The sequence below is a fragment of the Epinephelus moara genome, chromosome 5, assembly GCF_006386435.1.
Source record: "Epinephelus moara isolate mb chromosome 5, YSFRI_EMoa_1.0, whole genome shotgun sequence".
Taxonomy (NCBI): Eukaryota; Metazoa; Chordata; class Actinopteri; order Perciformes; family Serranidae; genus Epinephelus; species Epinephelus moara.
In genome coordinates this window covers 8,934,877-8,959,759 of record NC_065510.1, presented here as the reverse complement: position 1 = coordinate 8,959,759, position 24,883 = coordinate 8,934,877, and the positions used below count along the sequence as shown (strand labels likewise).

Genomic DNA, 24,883 nt, shown 5'->3' with positions numbered 1-24,883 from the left:
AGGAAAGTTCCTCAAACTAACAAATTTCAAGGATGTTACAATTTTCATAGGTCACACATCATTTAGAAAAAAACCCATACTGACACGTTAGTGTTCTTTTTCTTTCCTCTTTTGTGTAACTTGCTAATCATCTTTTTCCTTCAAACGAAAATTTTTCCCTGAACGGGTGTAAAAAGGCACCTACTGGTATCAACTGTTGAACAACAACAAAGGAGGACAAATCTTTGTTTGAAAATAAAATGTGACAAAAAAGGGGTCTGTGTGCCTGTGTGTTGGTACCTGCAGCATTGCCATGCTGTCATCAGGCTTGCCTCTCTGTGCTTCCAGTTCTGCACCTTCGACCATCAAAAGGGCTTGAATATCCAGTTCTCCCCATCGTGCACATTCATGAAGACCCTCCTGTAACACCTGAGCTGCCTCCTCATTGATGTTCTTCCCTTGAAAATACAATCACGTTTGTCACACAGACTAAACATGCAATATTAAAAATCATATCACTAACTTATATGCAGCTCATGAAGTCTCTGGTTTTTTGTTTCATTAGTTAGCCATTTTATGTTACTGTAAACCCTTCGCTTTTTAATACTCTAATACTGTACTCAAATATTCTGGTAACACTAGGCACTCTGGGCATAACATACCAAACCTTGTTATGTGAAACAATGTAATGAAATAACGTAAAGTAGTCCTCCACGTATTTTTCAAGTGTACACTCAGTGCCAGTTTGCATATTAGGAAAATGTGTCTAACCCTTGTTTTCACATTTGTAATCCTTGTGACATTAGTCCAACTGTTTAAAACATACAATACATAAATCAGAAAAAAGAGAGAGCAGCACAAAGCATGATCAGACCTGAGACAAGAGCAGCAGCACCAGGGATTTGTGCAGCCAGGCTGCGGACCAGAGCCAGGCGGCACCGCAGCCACAGAGGAATTCCAATTCTCTCACCAGCCTCAACTGCTCTGGGACAGTCTCCATGCAAGGGGTTTGAAAAACCACAATCTTTAGTACCCTGTAGACAGGATATTACACATATTACCAAATGCATATACGTAAACCATGTACAATAAATCTCTATTCTACTGCCCCAGTCATGTGCATATTTCACATTAAATAAAAAAGGTGACATTATCACATTTTGGCACTTTCAGATTGGTTTCTGCAGTTTCAATACATGTTCTACTTTTGGTTGTAATGTTGTCATGTTCTGTAATGCTGACAACACAATACACAGATAGGGATTTCATATGCTTGGATTTTGCTCCAAAAACAACTATTTAATTCTGCATCTAATCTATACAAACATCCTACTCGTTCACTTCCAGTCCGGGCATGTAGGACCTCAGACGCAGGTTTCTGAGCGCCAGGTAAGATTCCTCTCATGATTACAGGAGACGTCTCCATCAGCACCAAGGATGAAATTGCCGTCTCAGAACTGAAGGAGGATGATAAAATAGTTAGGATGGTCAGGACATACAAACATGAGCATGTTAATACACGCACAGCACACATGAATAAGGCCAACGTACCTAAGTGCAGCATGTCCTTGCTGCAGGTATAGGTCTGCCTTTAGAAGATTGGACTCTATCACCAGTTCTAGGTTAACCACTTCATTACAGGACTGAGAAGTGAGCTGCTGAGAAATGGAATGCAACAAGGAGGATGCTCCTTCTAGCAAAATGAACTACATCAGAGGAAATGACAGAAAGTCGACATAAAAAAGTTAGAATCAACAGTAAGAATAAAACAACTCAATACTGATATTACAGTTAGTGGCAAGCCCATGAAGTAAAGATGTATTGAAATATCCAAATATATATTACCTTTATCCTTTCTGGTGTGAGCTTCTCCTTCTCTGTATCAAAGGTCAACACTTTTGGCTTTTCTGTCTGTAGACAGGAGCCCTCAGTGTCCAGCCTGTCCTGTTCATGGGGTTCTGAGTCCACCCGACAACTTGTTGTGCTGGCACAAGCTTCTCCTTCAGCATCATCTGAAAGACATTGAAAGAACAAAGCGAACACAAACCATTAGAACATGGCTAAAGCAAAATAATAACCTTATGAACAAGTTTGTTTCGATCTCACTCCCTCTTGACTTCAACCCTTTGTTTATTTTTCTCACTTCGATTTCTCTTCTTGTGCACTAAGTTGAACTGAGTGATTTCATTCACCTACAGGCTCCATTGTCTCTGATGCCAATTCAATATGCTGAATCAGCTGAAAAAAAGCCAAAAAGGGCTTTCAAGGACTGTCAACAGCCGATGGGGGCCAACACAGCGGGAAACACCAGGGTGCCTAAGGCAACAGACACTCACCGACAGCCCAACATTGACCAACTGCCGACTGTTGGCTTGGTGTGTCAGGGCCTTTACAGGCCAGTGCATATGCAGATGTATTCTCACAATGCAGTGAAAGACTCTTATTTAGCCCTACAACACTAAATTATAAAATAACCTTTAACTATTTTTCCTATTACATAACCATTCTTAGACATAAATTGGTTGATTTTTCATGTTTATTTAAAAAGATACACAGACCCTTTTGGATGCTGAACATCTGGTGAAATGAAGAACACAAAAGGTCATGTGCTTATGTATATTAGTTTAACAGTATGTATCTTACCCTATTGTCTGTTTATTAATACAACCTTATTTGGTTAAACATGTCACATGATGCAAATAATTAACCCAACATAAAAAACAGAGAGAAGAAAGTACACTTGCATACAGACCTGGAACAGAGGGGCTATGTACAGTGTTACTGAGTGCCAGGATGAGCTGAACACGAGCAAGGTTGAATCGGAGGCACAATGTGGATCCATACAGGGTTTGGACCTCTGGAGCAAAGTCACAGTTCACAAGTTCCTCCAAAGCCTAACCACAAACCACAACCACACAAATTACATTAACAATATGTTAATTTGTCAAATATAATGCAGAAACAGCAGCACAGAGACGGTGAACAGGTCAGTCAAGCATTTTTGCCTACTTATGGAAGGATATGTAAATTTTTTACGTGTTTATGTGTGTGTATTTTTTGTCAGTGCATTCATGTGAGTGTGTTAGCTGACTGACGTTTTTGAATATGTCGCAAAGACCAAATGGCAGGGAGTGGGTTAGGGTTAGGAGGATGAGGCGATTCTGTTATATTATAAAAGCAAATAAAACTGCACCTGCACCATACAAAATGGGACAGTCTCGTTATTCCTTTTAAAAATTATTTGTGCAACAATTCTTCCAACAAAAACAACAGGACATTTAATTTGAAATCTAAATAAGAATACTTCACTTTTCAGAAATCTACTGAAACCATATATAAAAAAGTACCTCAGAATTGTCCAGGAGAGACTTGTTGCTGTAGAACATCCTCACAGGCTGCAGAATAAGCACAATTTGTAATATAATCATACAAACAAGGAACCTAACAATACCTTTTATAGTGTGCAGAGACAGCACTAGAACAAAAAGAAAATGTTTAATAGTTTTCCAGAAATACTGTACAGTCTTCCACTAATGTTTAAATTAGGTTGGAAACAGCAGGTACACATATCTCTCTAAGAGGGTGAAAGGTAAACAACCTTCACATATTCCATGAAAGATTCAGATTTACAGTATTATAAACACAAGGTCAACACTAAAAGTGAGCATAAGGTATGTTAATAACACCAAGATGCAACACCTGGGGTCAGCAACCTTTATTATCAAAAGAGCCATTTTTGGCCAAAAACATGTTAAAAAAAAGTCTGTCTGGAGCCACAATACATATTTGTGCCTTACAGTGTAGTGACGGCAACACAGCCTATTTAATCTACATTAGCCTATAAACATTCCTAACAGGTCTAAATGAGCATTCATCAATATGCTTTACAACAAAAAAGCTACTCTGCAGTGGGCTATTTATGATTATTTGGTACTTTAATTTTTCAGCGTAAGTGTGAAAGTGAACAAATTTGTCCACCCACTATGAAATTCTCTGTTTTCCCTTCAAGACTTTTTCTTTTTTGGATTTGGAATCACAGACTAGCCTCATTAAGGAAACTCAAGCTTTGCCATGGCAATTGCGATTCGGCAAATTTCAGGAAAAGGCGCCAGGCCGTAGATGTATGGTGCACATAGCTGACAAGATGTTAAAATTTTTATTTATTTATTCATTTTACTCTGCTACACATTTATACTATTGTAGGGAAGAATCACTTAAAATTACAATGTTAAAAGATAACTGTTATTTATTTCTATATATTTTTGTCAAAGCCACAGGGAGCCACTGGAAAAGAGCTAAAGAGCCACAGGTTGCCTACCCCTGTGCAACACTATCAAAGGTACAGTACCAGCTTGCACAGGCTAAGAGAAAACATATGTGTTTTTACTTGGAGATTGTCTTTGGCAATGTTGTAACCATGAGGCAGACGGACTCCTGTTCCTTGTGTGAGCTGAAGTGCCTCCTTTACAGCTTCAGTGAACAGACACAGTTCTGTGAGGGCACGCATCTGCAGAAAACAGCAACCCAGACTGAAAACTCCACCACAACCACGACAGGAAAAACATTTACATGTACATATAGAAGCCAACTCAAATGCTGACCTTAAGTATTCTGCCCTCAACATAGCGTTGGAAATCTCTGCACACAGTCCCCACAAAATGAAGGTAAAGGGCGAGTATGGGCAGCAGCTGAAATAACAAAGATGATTTAACAAGTCAATTATTTATCTTGAGAATTAGAGTTCAAAATGGGGACAGACAGACAGTGTTTACGCGTTTACCGTGATATAGTAGCCTGTGGTGAAAAGCCAGTGGCAGACGAAGTTAAGGCTGGTTACAGTGGTGCTAAGGTGAACCCTGTGGGGTTCAGAGAACGGGTCAACTCCTGGGAGCAGTTCATCTTCGATGGTGTGAGAGGCGTACTGGAGGTCGGCCTGGGGCTGAGCCAGTGAGCAACACAGGACACACTAGAGAAGTGGTTTACACAAACACACACATGCATGTCAGACATAATAACTTACAGTATACAGTCATGAAAGCAAAAACTTCTCCTGTCATTGTTTCCTCAATGGTGCATTTAGCAACAAAAGTAAAAACCGTGTTTAAGAGAGAGATCAACATCCACTTTAAGTATTACCTTAAACTTGCCGGCGCCCCATGTGTAGAGGCGATGCCTCGCTGCAGCGGTTGCGAGTTCGACTCCGGCTTGCAGCCCTTTGCTGCATGTCATCCCCCCACTCTCTCTCTCCCCCATTTCTCACACTGTCCTGTCCATTAAAGGCAAAACGCCCAAAAAATAATCTTTAAAAAAAGTATTACCTTAAACAGGTGTGCAGACATTAGACAGCACTTGGTCCGTTGGCTGATATCAGACGTTAAGATATACCTGTATTTAAAAACACATCCCTCAGGAGCAGGTAGATTTAAAGAGATGCTTGCAACACAAACAAAACATATCAAATCAATTATGAACCTCGTTGACACCTACTGTGCAATATTGGCAGTGAGCCCAGCGGCCTGTAGACATCCCCACATGCCAGCCTGTTGCAGAGTTTGTTGTAGGGAGCCACCCCCAAATGACAGACCGTCCCATTTCTCTACAGCACCTGAGCACTGTAAGGCACAGTCTACAGCTTTACTCCAGTATGAGTGTGCAGCCCTGGGGATAAAAAAAACAGGCAGGAATTTAGTTATTATAAGATTGTAAGGAAAACCACGAAAAGCTCAACTCACAAACCTTTGCTGTGTAACTGTAGGCAAATGGCTGAAGGCTTATATCAACACACCCACACACACATTCCTACTCAGCAAACAGATTCTTACCGTGTGTTTCCACTGTAGAACTGTAGGTTTCCCATCTCATGCAGTGCCAGAACTCTGAGGGAGTCATGATTGTTGGCCTGGAGATACTCTGAAGAAAAGTTGGATGGAGATGAAGAAAAGTAAGACCTTTAGGACCCTGACAGCCAGACACATACAGATGATTCATGCTATTATCTTGTCATGCAATCTGCTGGTAGTCTCTGTAATACGTCTAACTCAGTGTCCCACCTATTGACAATTTGACAATACATGTCTTCTTAATGTAAATGTTTTCCACACTTCCACACCCAAGTGAACAACAAAAGCTTACATGCAGTATTGTGGCAATGTAGCTGTTCCCAACTACAGCTGTACATAGGGGCTAGTGGCGCAATGGATAACGCGTCTGACTACGGATCAGAAGATTCTAGGTTCGACTCCTGGCTAGACCCTCAAAGGAAATTTACCACTGGAAAAAGCCACATGATGGGTAAATGGCCTTTCGCCATGTGCTAACAAGGGATTTGAACCATTGTGAAACCTCTGTTGTGGTCTCTAGTGTAACTTGCTAATCATCCTTCTGTGGGTTTTTAGAATTTAGTATTGTGTGCTCTTACTAATGGAGATGGAGTATGCAGCTTTGACAGTTGGCAAGTGGTCAGGGCCGATGGGAATGTTGTAAAGAGCATTTGGAGTACTGAAGTCCTCCTCGGTCAGGCTGCAAGGTTGGATGTTTGGAGTAGGCAAAACTAAGGGGCTGAAATCAACCAGGCTTGCTGAATGGCTGAGACTTCTGCTCTGACAGTGCTGCAACTGTGTCGCAAAGCCTGGAAAGAGACACAAATTAATGCAAACAGTGAGGATTTCAAACAGCTGTTGTGTGAGTGAGTGTGTGTGTCAAATCAAAAAGCCCTGAACTCACAGGGATTTGTGTATGCAAGAAGTAGCAGCAGTAATGAGCGGCTATGCTGGAAGACGTGCAGACAATGTGGTCTTCTCTCAAGAGCTTGACGGTAAGAGCTCAGCGTGTCTTCCACATCCAGAGGAACGCAAACAAGGGACATGGAGCGCTGTTTCTCTGAATCTTAGACACAGAACAAATATGCATGAAAACATTTTGCACAATTCATACCATAGTATCTCACCATTCCACCATTAACTATGTTTTTTTTTAATATTTGGAACATTTCAATTATAAGGCAGCCATCACAATTTACAAAAGCCTACAGACTATTGTTTGTGTGATTAAAATATTTCGTCATGATAAGACACGAGGCTGGCACTTCAAACCTTTAAGATCAACTGCATCTGGTTGTGTAGAGTTTGTGAGTGCTGCTTTTTTGCGATTGGGCAGCTGCTGTGCAGGGTGAGGGCTCCGCCCAATGAGCAGCTGGGAGTCTGCGTAGCTTCTGTAAGTTACCTAAAATAAAGAAAAGAAAGCACCAAATATATATGCATACAGTACAATACACATAATGCATAAGTGTACACAAAAGAGATTAACGATTTAGTTATTACACTTTCAATGACTGACTTTCTAGATTCTATGGAACTGAATGATAACTGTTTAAGCTCTCAAGACATTCTCAATCGAAAATGAAGAGGAAAAACCTGAAAATAATTTGGGTTTCTCTTTAATTTTGCAAAGTAATGAAATATCCCATGGCATTGGTTATAAGGTATTTGTTTAATTGGCTTGCTTTTCATTGTTACCATTTGATTTTGACTATCATACAGTTTTTAACTGTGTGTGTGGGTATGTGCCACCTCCTTTCCAGTGGCCTTCTGTGTCTTGACATGGTGTGGTTGAGGAACTGGTGGTCCTCCAAAAGAACTAATTCTTTCGAGCAGCCTCCTCTGAGCATGGACTAGTAGAGGAGTTACGGTCAAGGCATAACGTTCTCTGCGACAGACATAAAGATACAGGCACACATAAACACACACAGAATCATGAGTATGTACTCTGAGACAGGTGACTCTGAAATTCTTTAAGCAGTTTTGCCTTCATTTGACTAGGGACAGTGTAGAAATGCGTGAAAGAGAGAAAGAGGGGTGTGATGTGCAACATAGGTCCCAAGGCTGGAATCAAACCTGGGACGTTGCAGTTATATTGTATGCCCTCTAACTACTTGGCTATCAAGAAGCTTCCATGATAGGTGACTCTCTGATTCAGATTTTCAAAAAATATGGCAATGTTAAATCCTAAAGAGACATTTTTTGTTTAATTCCACTTAAAATGTTTATTTAAGTGTTTCTTGTAGGATTTCTGTATATTATGCTGTAGTGATTGTGTGCTATGTTATCTTGGTCCTTAAAGTCTTGTATTTTAAAAGCTCCACACAAATCTCTCTTTAATGATAACCTGCCCAAAACCTTTACTCCTTGCTCTTGAACGTTACTATACAGAACCATTTATTACTAAATCTTAACCCACTTGTAGATTTATGATTGCAATATAGTCTGTGCTTTGCACAAAAAAAAAAAGTCTTACTGACCGAGTGTGTGAGTTGAAAACTAAGGCAAAGTGGGCCAGGCTTTCCCATTTTTCACTGTAATGAAGACGCTCCAGAGTGTGCAGCACCAGGGTGCAGACCCAACGCAGGTCCACCAGTGTGCTGTTATCCAGAGGGGATGAGAAGTGGAGACTGGACTCTAGCTCCTCCTCAGTCAGGTCACTGTCATACAAACTCCACAGCTAGCAGGGAAAAAGACGAAAGATGATGATGAAAGTCACAAACATGACTGTGTCATGTTCACTTTGTGGTTGTAAATGTGTTTTTGCTTTAGGCTGCTAAAGGTTTGCTTTTCATACTTTGGTAAAAAGGAACAATTATGTGTTTGAGTTGTTTTAAACAAGCAGCTACAGTATGTATGTGTATAGCTGTATGTGACACTTACCTCAAGTCTCTTCATCATGTCCATGATTAGGTCAGTGGCCAGTACCAGTAGTGGGGTGAAGGTGGTGTGCAGTTGGTCTGCTGTGATTGGGGAGGGAGGTTCAAGTTGAGCAACTCCCTGTTCTAGGACATTGATTCTACAGCTTTGGTCCCACACAGTCTGACACACACGCTGCAGAGTGGTCCAGTGGCTGCCACGATGTGCCAACACCTGAAAAATATTAAATATAATACCAGGATTAAGACTGTATAGTCACGCGTGATGTCCACAATTCTGTACTTGTGTGTTAGAGCTCTGATTCATTGCCAGAGCCTTATTAGGCCCAACCTGGCCCGAACCAGGCAGGGCTGTAATTTCTCATTATTGCCCCCGGGCTTGAATCAGGCCAGATTCTCACCAATTTAGCTGTGTTATTTTATTTATTTATATTTTTAATGTAACTGGCAGTTCTCATGCATAAATGACATGAGTTTTAATGGACTGAATCAAGAGGAAAAGAGGAAGAAAGAGGGGGGACTGTGACTGAGAGAGGGAAAGTGAGTGAATAATAGAGTAATATAGTTAAGAACCAGGGGACAAAGATAAAGCGCACATGAAAGAGAAATGGACTACGAGAGAAAGAGAGATAGAGAGGGGCTGCAGGGGAAGCATTCCTTTGCCTCCCCAGCAGTGGGAGAGATGTGCGAAACATGCAGTGAAGAGCAGTGATCATCATCTGCGCGTCACATGGCCATGGATAGAACCTATCAGGCACCAGACGACAGACTATTAAAATAACGAAGAGAAGAAGGACAAGTGGGGCGAGGAAATACATCAGCCCTTTGCTTGTAATAAATGTTTTCATATAAAAAATATAATTCACATTTCTTTTACAGTTGAAATTCAGGTTTTAATCAGGCTCAGGCCCAGAACAGATACTGGGCGGATTCATGTAGGGTCAGGCCTGATTTTTTGGGCCCATTCACACCTCTATTGTGTGTGAGAGCATGTCTGCTTTTGTGTGTGCACTACCATGGCCCTTCTGAGATGTAAAGCAGCTTTGTTAAGTGAGTCCAGCAGCGAGGCAGCAGTGACTCTGTGTGTCTCAATCTGCTCTTCCACAGTTCCAGAGGAGTCCTCTCCGTCCTCACAACTCTCTTCTGTGACAGAGTCATCCACTCTGACTGCTGGAGGAAAATATTGAAACAAGTGATAAAACACACACCAGGTGATAGTTTTTCTTCTAGATTTTTAAGGAGTTTTTCTCACCCTCCTTTGTGCTCCTCTCTTTGTGTAAAGCCACATATTCCCTCAGACCAGAGTGAGAGGGGTCTTGCTCTGAGGTAACCTCATATTTAGAGGACTGCTGTCGCTGTGACTTCCACACCAGGACACCAGAGTAGGCCAGAGAGAAACACAAGGGATTTAACTGACTGTAACTGAAACAAAGCACATACAGAACATAATATTATTGGCACGCACACAGGAATATACAATTTATGCAGGATTATCTATATTTTAAACAGTAATTATGGCAATAATGACGAGAACTACTACAATATCTGACTTCTGATACCAAAATCAAGACTAAATGTCTCCCAAAAACAATGCAACCCTGCTAAAGGCCAATCAGCAACAATATGTCTCTTAGTGTAATTGTGGCAACCCCTCGGTGTAACCTGTCAATAGTTCCTAGAAAGCAACAGCAAAGGTGAAGTAAAGCAGCTGGTATCGTGTAGGTGAACCTGTGCTGCAGGGCTCCTCCATACAGCTGGTCCAGACCCTGGTACAGCTGTGCTAAATGTGCCTCAGCCATGCTGTAATTGAGCTGAGACTTCCACACTCTCTCCTCGCAGCACACGTTCCTCAGCTTATGCTGGTTCTTGTGCCGTTGCACCACAGACGACATCATGCTCAGCAGGTTCTCCACAACCTGCATTTCTCTATATACACATGGAGAGACGTCCAGTGCACGTGGTTATATGAACCTACATATACAAATTACACACAAACACAGGCAAATAAACACAACACACACATACTGTACCTGCTTGTTCTCAGTCTCTTAAGCATGCTTTGTGGCATATTCTGCTTTAGTTTCTTTCTTGCATCATCATGTGAAGGTGCTTTCTTGTTCTGCTACAAACAGCAGCACAAAGTATTTGGGGTTAAGGTACTGTATGTGCCTAATGTACTGCACTTACAGCTAACTGTGATGAGTGTTGACAGTATACATAAGGCACTAAAACTGAAAAAACAATGACCTTATGATATCAAAAACAAGAACACTTTATTCCGCATAATAATATTGGTTCTCTGTGAGTGGTCCTGTAAGGCAGTTTAAAATAAGCTAATTTACAGTATTTCTTAAAGCAAGTAAAAATAAATAATGTTAATTTGCATAGCTCATTTTGCTTGGCAAGATCAGACTCAAATGATGCCAGAGGGGCATCGTCTGTACACAGGAGAGATGCTTCAGCTGCTTGGTAGATCATTGTCCATGAAATGTAATGCAAAAAAATCTTTGTTTAGCACAGATGCTCAGGATTTTGTATGTTCTTGTGTATTTACATGTATGTGTTGGGTATCTGTGTGCATATTTTTTTCACCTGTGCTGGTTCATTTCCTTTCTGGGCCTGAGCACTACTTTTTCTTTTATTCTGACTTTTTCCCTCCGAACATTTTGTGGACAGTCCCATCATGTGGTCACGCCTGACAGAGAGAGAACCATTAACATACTGTCAAGTCTTTATCAGCGTAGGCAAAACAGCTACTATCTGTAATCCAGTGGAGTGTGATCCATATGTAAGTGGACAGTGCGGCATTGTTTGGTGTTTGACTATAACTGTATACATTCGAATATTACCATTTCTTTATTTAAAATCAGCAAGGAGGTGAATAGTGAAAGCACACCTGGAAAGAAATTCAAATACGGCTTGCCCCCACTTTAACACAAGGTCTGGGGGGCCTTCTTCCATGGCTCTCTGGAGGAGCAGTGCCGCATACTCAGTAAAATATGCCTTGTATCTGAGCTTAATCACTATAAATAAGAACACACAAAAACAAAGGCGTCAATGACCAAAACTAATTATTCAATTAAAAAAAAAAGTATGTAAGTGTGTGTGTTACCATCTTGATAGGCATCCTCCAGTGAGCTGCTGGAAATCAGAGCATACAATTTGGTGGGATCCTCACAGCCTGTCAGTGGGCGTGCAGTCTCTACAGAAAAAAGAGCTTAGAGGAACATATTATATTGGTTGATGTGTAACTGTAATATAATGTAATATGCTTGACAAAGTCCAGAAATTGTTCACAGAACAATCACTAAGTTAACCAGCTGAGAGACTCAAAGAAATGTAATGAAATATTTAAAACTGAGCCTTTCTGATGTGTTACATGACGGTGTTACTTTTGGTAAAAAAGCTTCAAAAGTATTATCAAACAGTAGACTGAAACGTTTTTTATAAAAGATAATGTAAATGCTATAATATATTATATATTAATTAATACTGTATTTCTTTTCTTACTGATAATTTTATCAAGTGTGTAATATCCTGTTGCTAACATGTTTAAACTAAAGCCGCCCTAGCATATTTTTACCAAACATGGTATAAATACTTATGAAAATGCAGACACTGTAAATGTCTTGCTATACACACCACCTTGTTTTCAACATTTTTGCATTTAAAATAAATTAAACTGGCTTGTGTGTTTGCGTGTGTGTGTGTGTGTGTGTGTGTGTGTGTTTATGTGTGCTACCATTGTCTGCGGTGAGAGCTGCTTCAGATGTGATTCTTTTCTTGTTCTTCCGCTGCAGTGCCTTCAGCTGCAGCTCACCCTTGATTGTAGCATGATCTGTGGTCTTTGACTACACAAACACAGTGAAGCAAAATATTCTTCATTTGGTGTATTTTTAAAAATTATTTAATATTAAACATCACTAAAAATACTGCAACATTTTGTACGAATCTAAAATTATATTGGGTAATCCTATTACAGTTATTTCATGTTTTAAAGTCACTCTAAGAGTGAGGATGAGTCATGAAATACATCAACACTTTTACACTGTTCCTTTCACTCACAGCTTTACTGGCAAGTCTACTGATCTGCAGCTGGGCATCATAGACCTCTTGAAGCAGCCTTCGACCGCAGTCCATCAACATAGAGGCCATCTGATGCTCCCCGAGCACACGCGATGCCTGGTCAGGGAACATAATGGATAAGACATTATTTTGTTGTAAGGCTGTGGATTGGTTATCATTTGGGATATCTGGTAAGTCACTGTGGATTAGTGTGGTATTAAGAAGGTGAATAGAGTATCTGCACACTTGATATTAATCACCACAAAATAAAATATACAGGTGTATATATGCAGACATACCTTGGACAGGTAGTAAGTGATGCAGGCTATCATGTGCATAAATGACTCTGTGGCGTTTCCTGACCATTTTTGTTTGAGAAGACCTGAATTCTCCTCCAAAACTATCAAGCACTTTTTTAGCACCTGCACAGCAGAACAGAGACAAAGGCATATACACACATAGTTATGAATTATTTACAGCTCTATTGTGTGATGTTGTTAACAAAGTTAATTTGTAGCTTGTAGGACAGAATGTTGAGACTGAAATGGATGAGGTATTGCATACCTGAACAACAGGGTCACAAGTGATCTGATGGAAGATTAGAGGTGCCAGGAGGCCATAGCAGCTAGCTACAGCTTGCAAGGCAGCGCTGCCGTCATTCAACCACATTGCCAGGTCCATGGCAACAAGCATTCGCTCACACTCTGCCAGTCTAGCTTCCTGCGCACATACATGTGCACATATCATTTATAAATGTTCATGTTAATTTAAAATATCTAACCTTTGTTCACATCAATACAAGCAGAAAAAGGAGATAAAAATTCACATTGTGGTGCTGCTAACAATGATAATTACCCAACAGTTTGTGAAGGTCATTTTATATTGAAAATAAATATTCAATGTGCATGTATACCTTTAAGCAGATATTTTTTTTTACCTGTTCCCAAATAAATGGTCCACTGTCACTGAATGAGTCACAATAAAGCGATCCCTGCTGAATGTTGATCTCCGTCTCAATGAAGATGGAAGTGAAGAACAACTGTAATAGGTGAGTAGAGGAGCACCGCAGGGTCTGGACATGCAGCCTTCAGCGTGGTGAATGAGGACAGAGCAAAATGAGATTTGCAAATGCAAAGAAAAACAGACTGCTTGACTTGAACTGTGAGGATGTGTTTCCCTCCTCACCCTTTGACAGCGAGTCTATCCTGAGAGCTGGGGGACCCATCGTCGGTGTAGGTATAGTGGATCCACAGTTCACTGCAGGCTCTCTTTGCGATGGCATACTGCTCCGTTTGGAAAGCCACCTAAGGAAGGAGAAAAAAAATAAAACCATAACCCTGCTTTTTCTCTGGCTCAATGGGCAACAGTGTTAAGGTATCCATCAGTTTGGCACAGGCCAAAATACCATAAACAGTTGTCTGAGTCAGTGTTAATCATTGTAATGCCTACAGGCTCTCCATTCTACCCTACATCCAGATAAGGCAATGTGTACATGTATATTAAGGTGAAAAGGCACTGCTATTCTTCTCCAGAAGTTTTTCAGCACCTGGAAACCAGCAATGATGAGGGTAGTGAGGTGACAAAATAGAACCAAGTGTCTATTAGTTAAGCGTACCTGTGCCAAGTGAGTCCATGTAGAGAGCAGTGGTACCGGCAAGGATGCCAGCAGCGGGGCTGTTGACCCTCCTATGGTGTTGCCCAGTAGCTTGCCTTCACTGTTGTAGGCTGCTACAGCAAACACGTACTTCTGGTTGGGCTCCAGGCCTTCCACCTTCAGCACGCATTCACCAGATACTGCTGGTACCTGGAAACATACAAAGTAAGACCTAGTATTACACTAGATCATACAAGATGACAAAAGGTGTTCCACTAAACCTGACACTCTTCTGCTAAAGATAAAAACTGTACCATATTTCCAGTTCCTGGCAGGCTGCAGTCTGCGAGGCGGACTTTCTGGTTAATGCCGCCAACAGCACGGCCGCAGAGCTGGTACCAGCACACCTGAAAGGAAACAAGAAAGAACAGAGTGAGATAAAAAAAAAGAATAGAAGCTGTGTTAGATCATTTGCTACTTGTTAGATTAATAAATTAAAATCTCACTTGTCCCTTGAAGTTATAAGGTGCTGGGGCAAAGGTAAAGGAGTGGTCAGTGCGTGAGAGCAGGATGGGAGGTGGCGGAGGGCTTTCCTCTTTCTCATTTATCCTTTCATCTTTGCTTTCAGCTGAAGTCTTAGGGGTGGTAGAGATGTACAGTCTTCTCTCTTCCACCCCAGCTTTCTCTATCAGAGTGGAGGCCTCCTGGCAAGAGTATACGGACAAACACACATTTGCAAATAAACCTACACATTTCTTTGCATGTGGAAATATCAGGTATTTGACATTACATGCGTAGTTGTGACTGTATCTAAGAAAAAGAGAAAGTTTGTGAAGCTGTAACCTCGAGCAGACTCTTGGTTTTGTTGCTGTTATTTGGCTCCATGTTGTTGTACTCCAGCGAGGCTTTCTGGATCAGGAAAAGAGCTTTGGACACCTTGTTCTTCTTGATCCGATCCAACAGCACAGACTCTGTGACTAAACACAACCAACAAAGTCATACGATTTTCATATCAATATTGTTTCAGAACATTTACACTGACTAACCATGATTTATTGTAAGAGATTTCAACTTCTGTTTTGTATCAATGTAAAATTAAGCAGTAAGTAAATGTGTCACTGTAGCAGTGAGGCTGACCTGCATTTCGCTGCAGTAACTTGAGAGAAGCCCTGTGGTGGATGATGTCTAGCTCTAGATGAAGGTCTGCGGCCAGCAGAAACACATGTGTGGACTGAGTGCGTTGAGCACCTCTAATATCTGATTCTGTCTTAGTTTCCACTTCTTTTTCCTTCTCACTTATTTCATCATCTTCATTTCCCTTTTCCGATGACGCTGGAGCCAACAGAGAGGGAGTCGATGGATGGAGGGGACCAAATTTCTATCAGAATAAGAGAACAACAGGTTTTAGTGACACTCACTCTCCTGGTTTGTTTGTTTTTAAAATGTTTCCATCCCACAATACAGTGTTGAGAACTTAACTCAAGGCAAGACCTGGCTTAGAATGGTGTAAATGAATAAATGTCAGATTGAGTGTTCGACAGGTTGCATGCCTACCTGCATGAAGGCAGAGTCAATGATTGCTGAGCAATCACGAGGCAACAGTGTAGCTGCACCCTTTGCTAGAGCTTCAATACCCCTCTCCGCCACCTCACACACCTTCTGAAGCAGCTCTGTACTTGAACTCTGCAAGCACACACAAACACACACATTGGATGATGCTTCGTTTTTTAAATATTTCTGGAAAAAACACCTGCGACAGAATACAGCACATTGGCATATGTGTAACTGTTTTTTTCATCACATGCATATGCTTTTTATAACACTAAGTACTTGTATTATACAGAAATATAAGTTGATGCATGTAAAGACATTAAATTTATATACCTTAAGTATAAAGAACGAGCTTGGTTTCACACCCTCACAGTCTGCTTCTCCAGCTCCTAGACACAAGACATGAGAATGATTATATTGTCACAGCTATGATGAACGTGACGTGTAGCAGGTGTGTGTGTGTGTGTGTGTGTGTGTGTGTGTGTGTGTGTGTGTGGGTGAGTGAGAATTTACCCAGTATCAAATACCACAGTAGCATTCAATAAAACAACACAAGATGAAGTACAAAAGATACATGATTTCAGCTGTCCTGAAGACTGTTAAATGGAGGAACCTAATTCCTCACCTGGACACTGATTACTGCATTCAGCTGCACTCTCCAGCAGTATGGCCAATGTGTGTATCATCTCTGCTGTCATTATGCAGTCAACAGTTGCCAGGTCACAAGCAAAGGCCACCTCACACAGCACTGACAGACACCACAGCCACTGCGAACATGTTACATACACGTGAAGCACATACACATGAAAAGAAATAAGTAGGATTGCTACATGAAACATACAGTCAAAAATGTAAAATATGCCATACAGTAGTACACTCACTGAACTGCATCAATGCGCACTCACAGAGTCCTCCTTTGATTTAATTAAAGGATATTTAATTTTCAGTTGTGGACTCAGAATTTGAATTTTGTTTCTTCTGAATTATTGATGTGAGATTTTGTGTTTGATTATTAACTTTGAATGGAGTGTATTTGGTTGAATACAAAGAGATTTAAGTGATGATTGAGATGATGGTTTTTGTAGCAGACGTTTGCTAGCTATCTGGGCTAACTCCCCAATGTTTTTAAATTAATATCTCTATAAAAGTGACAGGGTAGTATTTATTTTCCCATCTGGTGCCCAACTTGTATTTTGTTAATTTGGGGATAAACTTGTCTTATCATGTCCACATTAATGTCACAGTTCACTCAGTCCTAAACTTCAAAAACTGTATTCATAAAAAAATTCTTTGCTCACTATATATTTGACAATAACTTGTTCCTATCACCCTAAAAGTCAACACTTGGGTAAAGCTTACCTTTTTAAATACATACCTTGTCGTAATTATCTATCTTCTCAAGGCAGTATGTAATTTTTTGGTTCTGCAGCTGGTCCCTCTGGATCACCAGCTTCACTTTACCCCAAAGAAATAACAAAACATCCAAAACCAGGTCTCCATCTGGCTGCACCTCCTACACAAACACACACACACACACACACACACAGCATATGAAATGTCTGAGCTCTAACTCTTATTGTAATCTGAACCCTTGTCCTTGGCAGATCAACCCCAATACAAACACACACACAACATAGAAACTTACAGGAGCAGAGCGACAAACAGACTTGTGCAGGGTGTCTACCAGGACAAGGAACTCATCGCTCATTGAGAATGAAGACTTGTGTCTGTCTGTTGGAAATATCAAAGAACATGACCACATTATACTCAAAGATAACTTAAATCAGTGTTGGATATTTTGTGATCAAGTAACCCAGAGTTGAGCACCTGATTCATACCTAATCAATGCCAGGTTATGAACATAAAATATCAAAGTGTGTCAACTAATATCTGACAGGAAGTAACTTGGTTAACATACTCATATATTTAACAGCAACATGGCAACACAGTGACACACACAATTAACCTGAGGGAATCAAGGAAAAGAAGCCAGAGGGCTGTTCAAGAATCAATGAAGTCTGGGCTCTAGCAATAAATTGCTCATGAGAATTCTTTGTGGACAGTTTCTATAAATCCATTTGTCTTCATAAAGGCTCAGAGCCCTGATGATATAAATCAGTCCATGTGTGGCACAATTTCCCTTTGCTACCATCAGTCATGTTGTCCTCTCTAGGATGGCTCCTCTGGGAAGACAGCAGACTGTTGAAACTGTCAAGTAAAGCAAGCTCCAGCTCGGCCCTTCTGAATGACTGCCCCTCCACACCCTGACGCAGAGAGACACAAAAAGAAACACTCAAGATCACTCAGACACACAGCACACATTAAACTCAAATTGGAAACACAAGAATACACAAGTGGTTTCCTCTTTCCTGAGTACTGAGTTGCTTGTGTGTTACTCACAGACAAAACCTGCAGCATCTCTCTGGCAAGTTCAGTGAAAGCATCTGGCTGCTTGTACTGAAGCAACATCTTAATAAACCTCACCGCAGACAAGATGGGTACTTTGTTTTCTCCTAGCAACACAACACATCACATTACTCCACAATAATTTCCATATCACTGCACAAAACAAACACCTTGCAACACATGATAGAGTGTTATACATGCTGAATGTAATGTGAGAAAAAAAATAAATAAGAAAGCAGTGACTAACCTGAAATGGCTAAATCCATTAGAGTGGCTGCTGGTGTCAGCGCACTAAGAGACTCACTAGAAGCTGTATTTCCTTCACAAACACAAACATACAGGCACATTACTAAATAAACATAGCGAGCATTCCCCACCCTAAACACCCAATTTCAATTTAAGCATTCTAAAGCACCTGCAGTACCTGAGGGTTTTCTGTTCATTGTGCACTTGTAATCACTGTTTTTCTGCTATGTGTTTGTTTTACTAACCAGACAATATACTGACGCCAGCAGACAGGAGCTCCAGGATCACCTCCTGCAGCTCTGGTTCATCTGGCATCTTCATCTGCAGTGGGCATCTGGTGCTGTCCCAGAGTGCTTCCAGAATGCTCAAGAACTGCGCTGCACTGCTGTCAAACAGGCCCATTAGCATGCGCTCTGTTGTGGTGCGGGGCCATGGCGCCTACAGTAAATACAGGCAGGCGTACAGGGACACTTCAGGGGGGGATATTAAACATTGGGTATGATGATATGGCAGTACAGTGGATGTTATTACACTGGGTATGTCCTTCAGGGTACTTTTGGTTTTGAATCTGTTTTTGGGTCTCCTTTTGACCTCATAGACTGCACGCTTGAATATCATGGCCTCCAGCTGAAAAAAAAAGAAACAGTGTTGATAAAAAAAGACCAGCACATCAACACTGTAAAGGCAAATAAATAAATAGTTAACTTAGGCACAGGAAGTACCAAGAAAATTCCTACACCCTAGTGAGATTGTTATACACTGACAGTTTCCACTGAGTGATTTTATAAATGTAGAGCCACTGTTTGCTTATAAGGTGTGAGTTGAGAATTAAGAAATGAGACAGGACTTCACATGGCACTGAAACTGATTATATATGGAGATTGGAATGGTTTTATATTTGCATGTATAACAGCATTTGTTCCTTGCATCCTTTTGATGTTTGTAGTTGTCACTGAGTTGTGGGAATGATCTCTCCTCTCTAATATTTTATCGCAGTAACAGTATAAAGGGTAGATTTTGGTAAGAGGAGTCCCCTACCTTGATAGAGGCTTCTTTGAAGGCTCTCTGAGTCTCTCTGGTGGTGGGAACTTCATTCTGCACTTCCTGCTTTGCTAGCTCATTGATTTTTCCAAGGGCTCTCCTGGCAAATTCCTATAAGCATTTGAGGAAACACAAACCACTCCACAAACAAGGAGCAGGAGTTAAAAAAAATAATTCAGCATTTCAGTTTATGAATCATTCTATGTGCATTAAATTCCATTCAGAAACATTTGTTTGGAACACTGCTATCTTGATACAGCATACAGATAGAAATCAAAACAGATTTTAATTATATAGTCCTGGGTAATCTTCTCTAAAGCAGATTAACACCAAACAGACTGACGGCAGGCAGGCTGGCTAACAGAAAACTGCAAACAGTTCAACAACAGGTGACAGTTGGTATTTATGACTTATAAAGCAGCTTGTGAATCGTCTGCTAACATCACATTGACTGTGTGCTCGTAGGTGTCTGGATGCAGATGACGCGTGTTTTTCACCTCCGCCTGCACAGCAGCCTGGTTGTCATAGTAACAGTGGCAGACGGCACAGTAGAGAGTGACAATCCATGGCAGATACTCAGCGGTCATCAGAGGGATGGACAGCTCTAAACTGGCGCTTGCCCACAGAAGGTACTCCAATGCCTGGACAGGATGATAAGAGGTGGTATAGAGGATCATGGCACCCAATTATATCAACATTATCAATTACACAATTTTATGGTTATATCATATCATTCATCAGGTAAAAGTACCACTCAGTTTTAAGAGTCTCATTGTCTACATTAGTCACAGTGCCCCAGAGGGAGGTTAAGGATACCAACTGATGCGCATAAGAGAGTGAATCACTGAAAACTTACATAATTCGCACAAGCCACATTAATAGGTCAGTTATGGTTTTGCAGATCTCCCTGTGCTTTATTACTGCACACACTTACAACATTAAGAATTCAAGTCTGATCCATCTGTCACACACCATTTCTTACCCTTATCCATTTACCTTTTTCTTAAGAGTGTATCAGACATGGCGAAAACAATGTTTTGCAACTAGAATTACAGTAGTATAACTCCCAGCTATCATTTATCTTGAAGTACCTGTGCACTACAATTCATGGTCATCAGGTAACGGCAGATATTGAATATGTGTAATGAACCTGGAAAAGATTAGAAAGAAAAAGACAAAGAGGTTAGTTCTACAGTAAAATATCAAATACAGTAGAATCTCATACTCTCCCACTTTAAACAACAAATTACTGCAATTACCATTACTTAGATGATTGCCATTCTATACTTTTTTATAAAATTTTGCTTCTGAGAAGTTGTGTCAACATATTTCCAGGACTTAAGGCTGCTGTGAAACTGCGCCTACTTAGGGCAACAAATAAGTTTATCTTGGGTGCGTCGGTATTTCTTCTGCCATCCCTTCTTAATATATTTCCAGGAATCATCAGGTACCATTGGGAGGTTATTACTTTGAGTATACAAAGTCACATTGGCTTTGTGAATAAGACCCCTGCATCTAGGACCTCACAAACCCACCCTTTTGGGTACATGGTGAAATTGTCCTGTTTTAATTTATTCTTACAAAATGTACTATAAGACAAAAAGCAAGTACTGGACAAATTACATAAGTGTTACTAATATACCATTATATAATTGCCAGCAGAGGTGCTCATGTTGCTGAAATGCCTGCATCATGATCCTGATGAACTTCAGCAAATCCAGCAGTTTACAGAGTCCCTCCTGGCTGAGAACGCTGTGCTTTTTCTCCTGCTCAAATATACACAAGGCCCAGCCCTGCATGGCACGTATCTACAGACACAAACACGCACAGACACAATAAATATATTGTAGATATGTTCAAGGGTTCAAGGATAAACATTTCAAAATAACAATGAGCTTTCTTCACATGACAAAACTTCTTGGTAATATAAAACAACAAAGCACAACAAGCATGTCCTGCTTACTGTGAATAGTCAAACATATCCCACACAGCTACTCAATGCTCACAAGCTCACACACTACAGTGTACCTTCATGGCAAAGGTATCTTGGTCTGTATCAAAACCATCAGGGAAGAAGCAGGCCATGAAGTGGTCCACATCTGTGATGTCAGTAATATTTACTGAGCTGAACTGCAGCAGGTGGAGACTGTAGCCCTGCCAAAGAGCGAGCTGGTACATCTACACACAAAGAGGGGAGGGAAGAAAGACATAATGCCGACAATATATGGGTGTTGCGCAGAAGACACCTGGGCAAATTGCTGCAGTCAGTTTTGGGAGAGTTAAATGATGAATGATGAATGCTGAGGACAGTGAAGAGGCAAGGCATGGCAGACAACATTAAGAGACAAGAGGTTGTTAATGACTGATAATATTATGAAGCTAGAATTAAACATTTTTGATGAAACGCAACTGGTAAAGCAATTAACTACAGCTGTGGAAACCAAATATTAGCAGATATTAGCAGTGCTACTGACAATTACCTTTATCCCAAAGAGAAAATCTGCAATCTGCAACATGTGCTCCTGGTACATCTTCGAAGGCAATCGATGTTTGTACTTTTTCCATATCTCCACCAAGACTTTAATCCTTCAGAATGAAAATCAAATTAAAAACAGGCAAATATTAAAGTTGATAATTAACCAGACTGACAAGACAATACTAATATGGCTGACTCATTATGTATGTAATATAAAATCTGCTCCAAAGTTACTGTAGCACCTGTTTTATTGCAGAATGTATACCTGATAGACCGCAAGTACTCTTAGCAATCATCTCGACAGATAATAAGAATTCAGAAAACAAATTTTTAAAAATGCTGCTTGCACAACTGGCCAATAATGGGTGCTCCTACTGGAAAGGTGGTATTAAGAGTGACATAACTGAGGCACCCTGTTTATATAAAATGATTGTACAACCCAGATTCCAAAAAAGTTGGGACACTGTGTAAAACATAAGAAACAGAATGCAATGATTTGTAAATCCTTTTCTATCTATATTAAATTGAATACAGTGCAAAGATGCAAAGACAAGACTTAATGTTTGAACTGATGAACTTCATTGTGTTTTGTGAAAATACACGTATTCAAAATTTGATGCCTGCAACGCATTCTAAAAAATGTTGGGACAGTGGCAAAAAAGGACTTGGAAAGTTGAGAAATGCTCAAAAAACACTCCACAGGGAAACAGGTTAATTGGTAACAGATTAAAGTATCATCAATGAGTATGAAAGGGGCATCCATGAAAGGCTCAGTTGTTCACAAGCAAGGAGCGTCACTTTGTGAAAAACTGCATGGGTAAACAGTCCAACAGTTTAAAAACAACCTTCCTCAACACACAATTGTGTTGTCAAAAAGCTTCAGAGAAATTTTTACATAGGGGGCAAGGCTGTAAAGTAACACTGAGTACCCATGACCTGCGGCCCCTCAGGCTGCACTGAATCTAAAACTGGCATGACTATATAAAGGACATTACTACACAGGCTCAGGAACTCTTTGGAAAACCACTGTCAGTAAGCACAGGTCATCACTGCATCTACAAAGGAAAATTAAGACGACGATGCACCGACTTCTCTGGGCCCGAGCTCATCTGAGGTAGACTCACACAAAGTGGAAAAGTGTGCTGTGGTCTGACAAGTCCACATTTCAAATTGTTTTTGGAAATCATGGATATTATGTCCACCAGGCTAAAGAGGACAAAGACCATCCAGACTGTAACCAGCTCAAAGTAAAAAAAAAAAAAAGTATGAGGGTGTGTTAATGCCCATAGCAGCATGAGTAACCTGCTCATCTGTGAAGGCACCATGAATGATGACAGGAATATGCAGGTTTTGGAGCAACATGTGCTGCCATCCAGATGAAGTTTTTACCAACGACGTCCCTGCTTATTACAGCGAGAAAATGTCAAACCACATTCTGTACATATTGCAACAGTGTGGCTTCATAGTAAGAGAGTATGGGAACTAGACTAGCCTGCCTGTTGTCCAGACCTGTCTCCATCAATGTGTGCCACATTAGGAAGCACAAAATGCAGCAATGGAGACCCCAGACTGCTGAGCAACTTAAGTTGTACATCAAGCAAGAACAGGAAAGAACTTCACTTTCAAAATGTCAACAATCAGTGTCCTCGGTTCCCAAATGCTTTCTGAGTGTTGTTAAAGAAAAGGTGATGTTACACAGTGGTAAACATTCCCGTGTCCAAACTTTTTTGGAACATGTTGTGTGCATAAAATTCAGAATGAGTGTACATTTACCAAAAACAATGAAGTTTATCAGTGTCAACATTGAACATCTTGTCATTGGATTGTGCTTTACTGAATATAAGTCAACAAGGATTGGCAAATTATTGCAGTCTGTTTTAATTGACATCTTACACAGCGTCCCAACTTTTTTGGGGAATTGGGGTAGTATTAAAATGGGGGCCCACAGCCATGTTATGCTCTGGTGTTAGCTACGCACCTGTCGTCAACAGTGAAGCCTGCCCTTCCTGTTTCATAACTTATGACTAATAACCTAAACAAATTGCTTAATAGTGACTAAATAATGTTAGACTATGAATAACTTAGCTACAACTTTTTTTCTTCTGAGGTAAGTTACAGCTTCCTATAGTGTAGCTATGCTAACTGTTTCGTTCACTTTAAAGCTTAACTTAGTTTTACGGAGAATAAACTGCATTAAGCTAGCCGGCTAACCGTTACGTTAATTAGCAGCAAGCTAACACCGCGCGTGCTCTTAATTATCTCACCCTTTAGCATAAGAGCCGTTGTCATGGCTGGTGGAAGAAGCGACCCGTCTCATCAGGGTTATAAATGAGTTAATGTCTCGTTCAGCGTTTACAACAACTGGGTTTCTTTTATCAAGTTTCCCGTAATATGAAGCCGGTAGGTCCATTTCTGCGGCCACAGCGGCAACTTTAACTAACTAACGTTGACGCATTTCTACTAGCTAACGTATATCCCACAACAAACTGCTCGAGGCTGCTGGGGGCAAGGCGCATCACCATGGTAACGACTCTAAACAGACAGGAAGTAAAGTGACTTAATGACATAAAGTAGTCTCACTAGGTACTAGAAAATAAGTGTTTGCATTGATTTATCGTCTCATTTTAAGTGTAAATAGTCATAGGAGTTGCAAAATGACATTTAAGTAGGGCAGATGATTGTAACTGAGGTCAAGCAGGAGTCCTGTTTTATGGAGGAACTATTAACACTTAATACATTTAAATGAGAGAGCAGCGGAAAGCACCATGGTTGTGGTGCCATAAGGGTTTAAAAGTTTATGTAGAATCTCAGTACTTGCATATAAAATATT

At 40.5% G+C, this 24,883-nt stretch overlaps 1 protein-coding gene and 1 non-coding gene across 2 annotated transcripts in view; one reads left to right on the top strand and one right to left on the bottom strand.

Annotated features, from left to right (window-relative positions):
* The window catches only part of LOC126390658 (cilia- and flagella-associated protein 54-like), a 25,804-nt gene extending 1,261 nt beyond the window's left edge, over positions 1 to 24,543 (bottom strand). The window contains exons 1-54 of the mRNA XM_050045054.1: positions 24,318 to 24,543; positions 22,058 to 22,163; positions 21,606 to 21,755; positions 21,220 to 21,385; positions 20,669 to 20,727; positions 20,075 to 20,218; positions 19,575 to 19,688; positions 19,068 to 19,163; positions 18,782 to 18,974; positions 18,538 to 18,609; positions 18,285 to 18,397; positions 18,034 to 18,148; positions 17,530 to 17,615; positions 17,260 to 17,397; positions 16,510 to 16,651; positions 16,218 to 16,273; positions 15,888 to 16,016; positions 15,471 to 15,711; positions 15,177 to 15,310; positions 14,840 to 15,037; positions 14,648 to 14,740; positions 14,355 to 14,543; positions 13,925 to 14,043; positions 13,677 to 13,824; positions 13,304 to 13,459; positions 13,039 to 13,161; positions 12,740 to 12,856; positions 12,417 to 12,525; positions 11,787 to 11,876; positions 11,571 to 11,697; positions 11,267 to 11,369; positions 10,705 to 10,796; positions 10,403 to 10,600; positions 9,927 to 10,096; positions 9,690 to 9,844; positions 8,679 to 8,888; positions 8,276 to 8,475; positions 7,548 to 7,683; positions 7,071 to 7,200; positions 6,703 to 6,864; positions 6,398 to 6,607; positions 5,802 to 5,889; positions 5,467 to 5,637; positions 5,298 to 5,364; positions 4,760 to 4,945; positions 4,581 to 4,667; positions 4,367 to 4,486; positions 3,327 to 3,374; positions 2,732 to 2,873; positions 1,825 to 1,991; positions 1,531 to 1,685; positions 1,313 to 1,436; positions 854 to 1,013; positions 280 to 437 (exon numbers count right to left, since the gene is read on the bottom strand). Coding sequence (XP_049901011.1) covers positions 280 to 437; positions 854 to 1,013; positions 1,313 to 1,436; positions 1,531 to 1,685; positions 1,825 to 1,991; positions 2,732 to 2,873; positions 3,327 to 3,374; positions 4,367 to 4,486; positions 4,581 to 4,667; positions 4,760 to 4,945; positions 5,298 to 5,364; positions 5,467 to 5,637; positions 5,802 to 5,889; positions 6,398 to 6,607; positions 6,703 to 6,864; positions 7,071 to 7,200; positions 7,548 to 7,683; positions 8,276 to 8,475; positions 8,679 to 8,888; positions 9,690 to 9,844; positions 9,927 to 10,096; positions 10,403 to 10,600; positions 10,705 to 10,796; positions 11,267 to 11,369; positions 11,571 to 11,697; positions 11,787 to 11,876; positions 12,417 to 12,525; positions 12,740 to 12,856; positions 13,039 to 13,161; positions 13,304 to 13,459; positions 13,677 to 13,824; positions 13,925 to 14,043; positions 14,355 to 14,543; positions 14,648 to 14,740; positions 14,840 to 15,037; positions 15,177 to 15,310; positions 15,471 to 15,711; positions 15,888 to 16,016; positions 16,218 to 16,273; positions 16,510 to 16,651; positions 17,260 to 17,397; positions 17,530 to 17,615; positions 18,034 to 18,148; positions 18,285 to 18,397; positions 18,538 to 18,609; positions 18,782 to 18,974; positions 19,068 to 19,163; positions 19,575 to 19,688; positions 20,075 to 20,218; positions 20,669 to 20,727; positions 21,220 to 21,385; positions 21,606 to 21,755; positions 22,058 to 22,163; positions 24,318 to 24,463 — 7,308 coding nt within the window. The 5' untranslated portion in view covers positions 24,464 to 24,543. The remainder of the gene's footprint in view (positions 1 to 279; positions 438 to 853; positions 1,014 to 1,312; positions 1,437 to 1,530; positions 1,686 to 1,824; positions 1,992 to 2,731; positions 2,874 to 3,326; positions 3,375 to 4,366; positions 4,487 to 4,580; positions 4,668 to 4,759; positions 4,946 to 5,297; positions 5,365 to 5,466; positions 5,638 to 5,801; positions 5,890 to 6,397; positions 6,608 to 6,702; positions 6,865 to 7,070; positions 7,201 to 7,547; positions 7,684 to 8,275; positions 8,476 to 8,678; positions 8,889 to 9,689; positions 9,845 to 9,926; positions 10,097 to 10,402; positions 10,601 to 10,704; positions 10,797 to 11,266; positions 11,370 to 11,570; positions 11,698 to 11,786; positions 11,877 to 12,416; positions 12,526 to 12,739; positions 12,857 to 13,038; positions 13,162 to 13,303; positions 13,460 to 13,676; positions 13,825 to 13,924; positions 14,044 to 14,354; positions 14,544 to 14,647; positions 14,741 to 14,839; positions 15,038 to 15,176; positions 15,311 to 15,470; positions 15,712 to 15,887; positions 16,017 to 16,217; positions 16,274 to 16,509; positions 16,652 to 17,259; positions 17,398 to 17,529; positions 17,616 to 18,033; positions 18,149 to 18,284; positions 18,398 to 18,537; positions 18,610 to 18,781; positions 18,975 to 19,067; positions 19,164 to 19,574; positions 19,689 to 20,074; positions 20,219 to 20,668; positions 20,728 to 21,219; positions 21,386 to 21,605; positions 21,756 to 22,057; positions 22,164 to 24,317) is intronic.
* On the top strand, positions 6,160 to 6,232 carry trnar-acg (transfer RNA arginine (anticodon ACG)). The gene has a single exon. It is a non-coding gene; the product is annotated as a tRNA-Arg (tRNA).
* Positions 24,544 to 24,883: the final 340 nt, after the last annotated feature.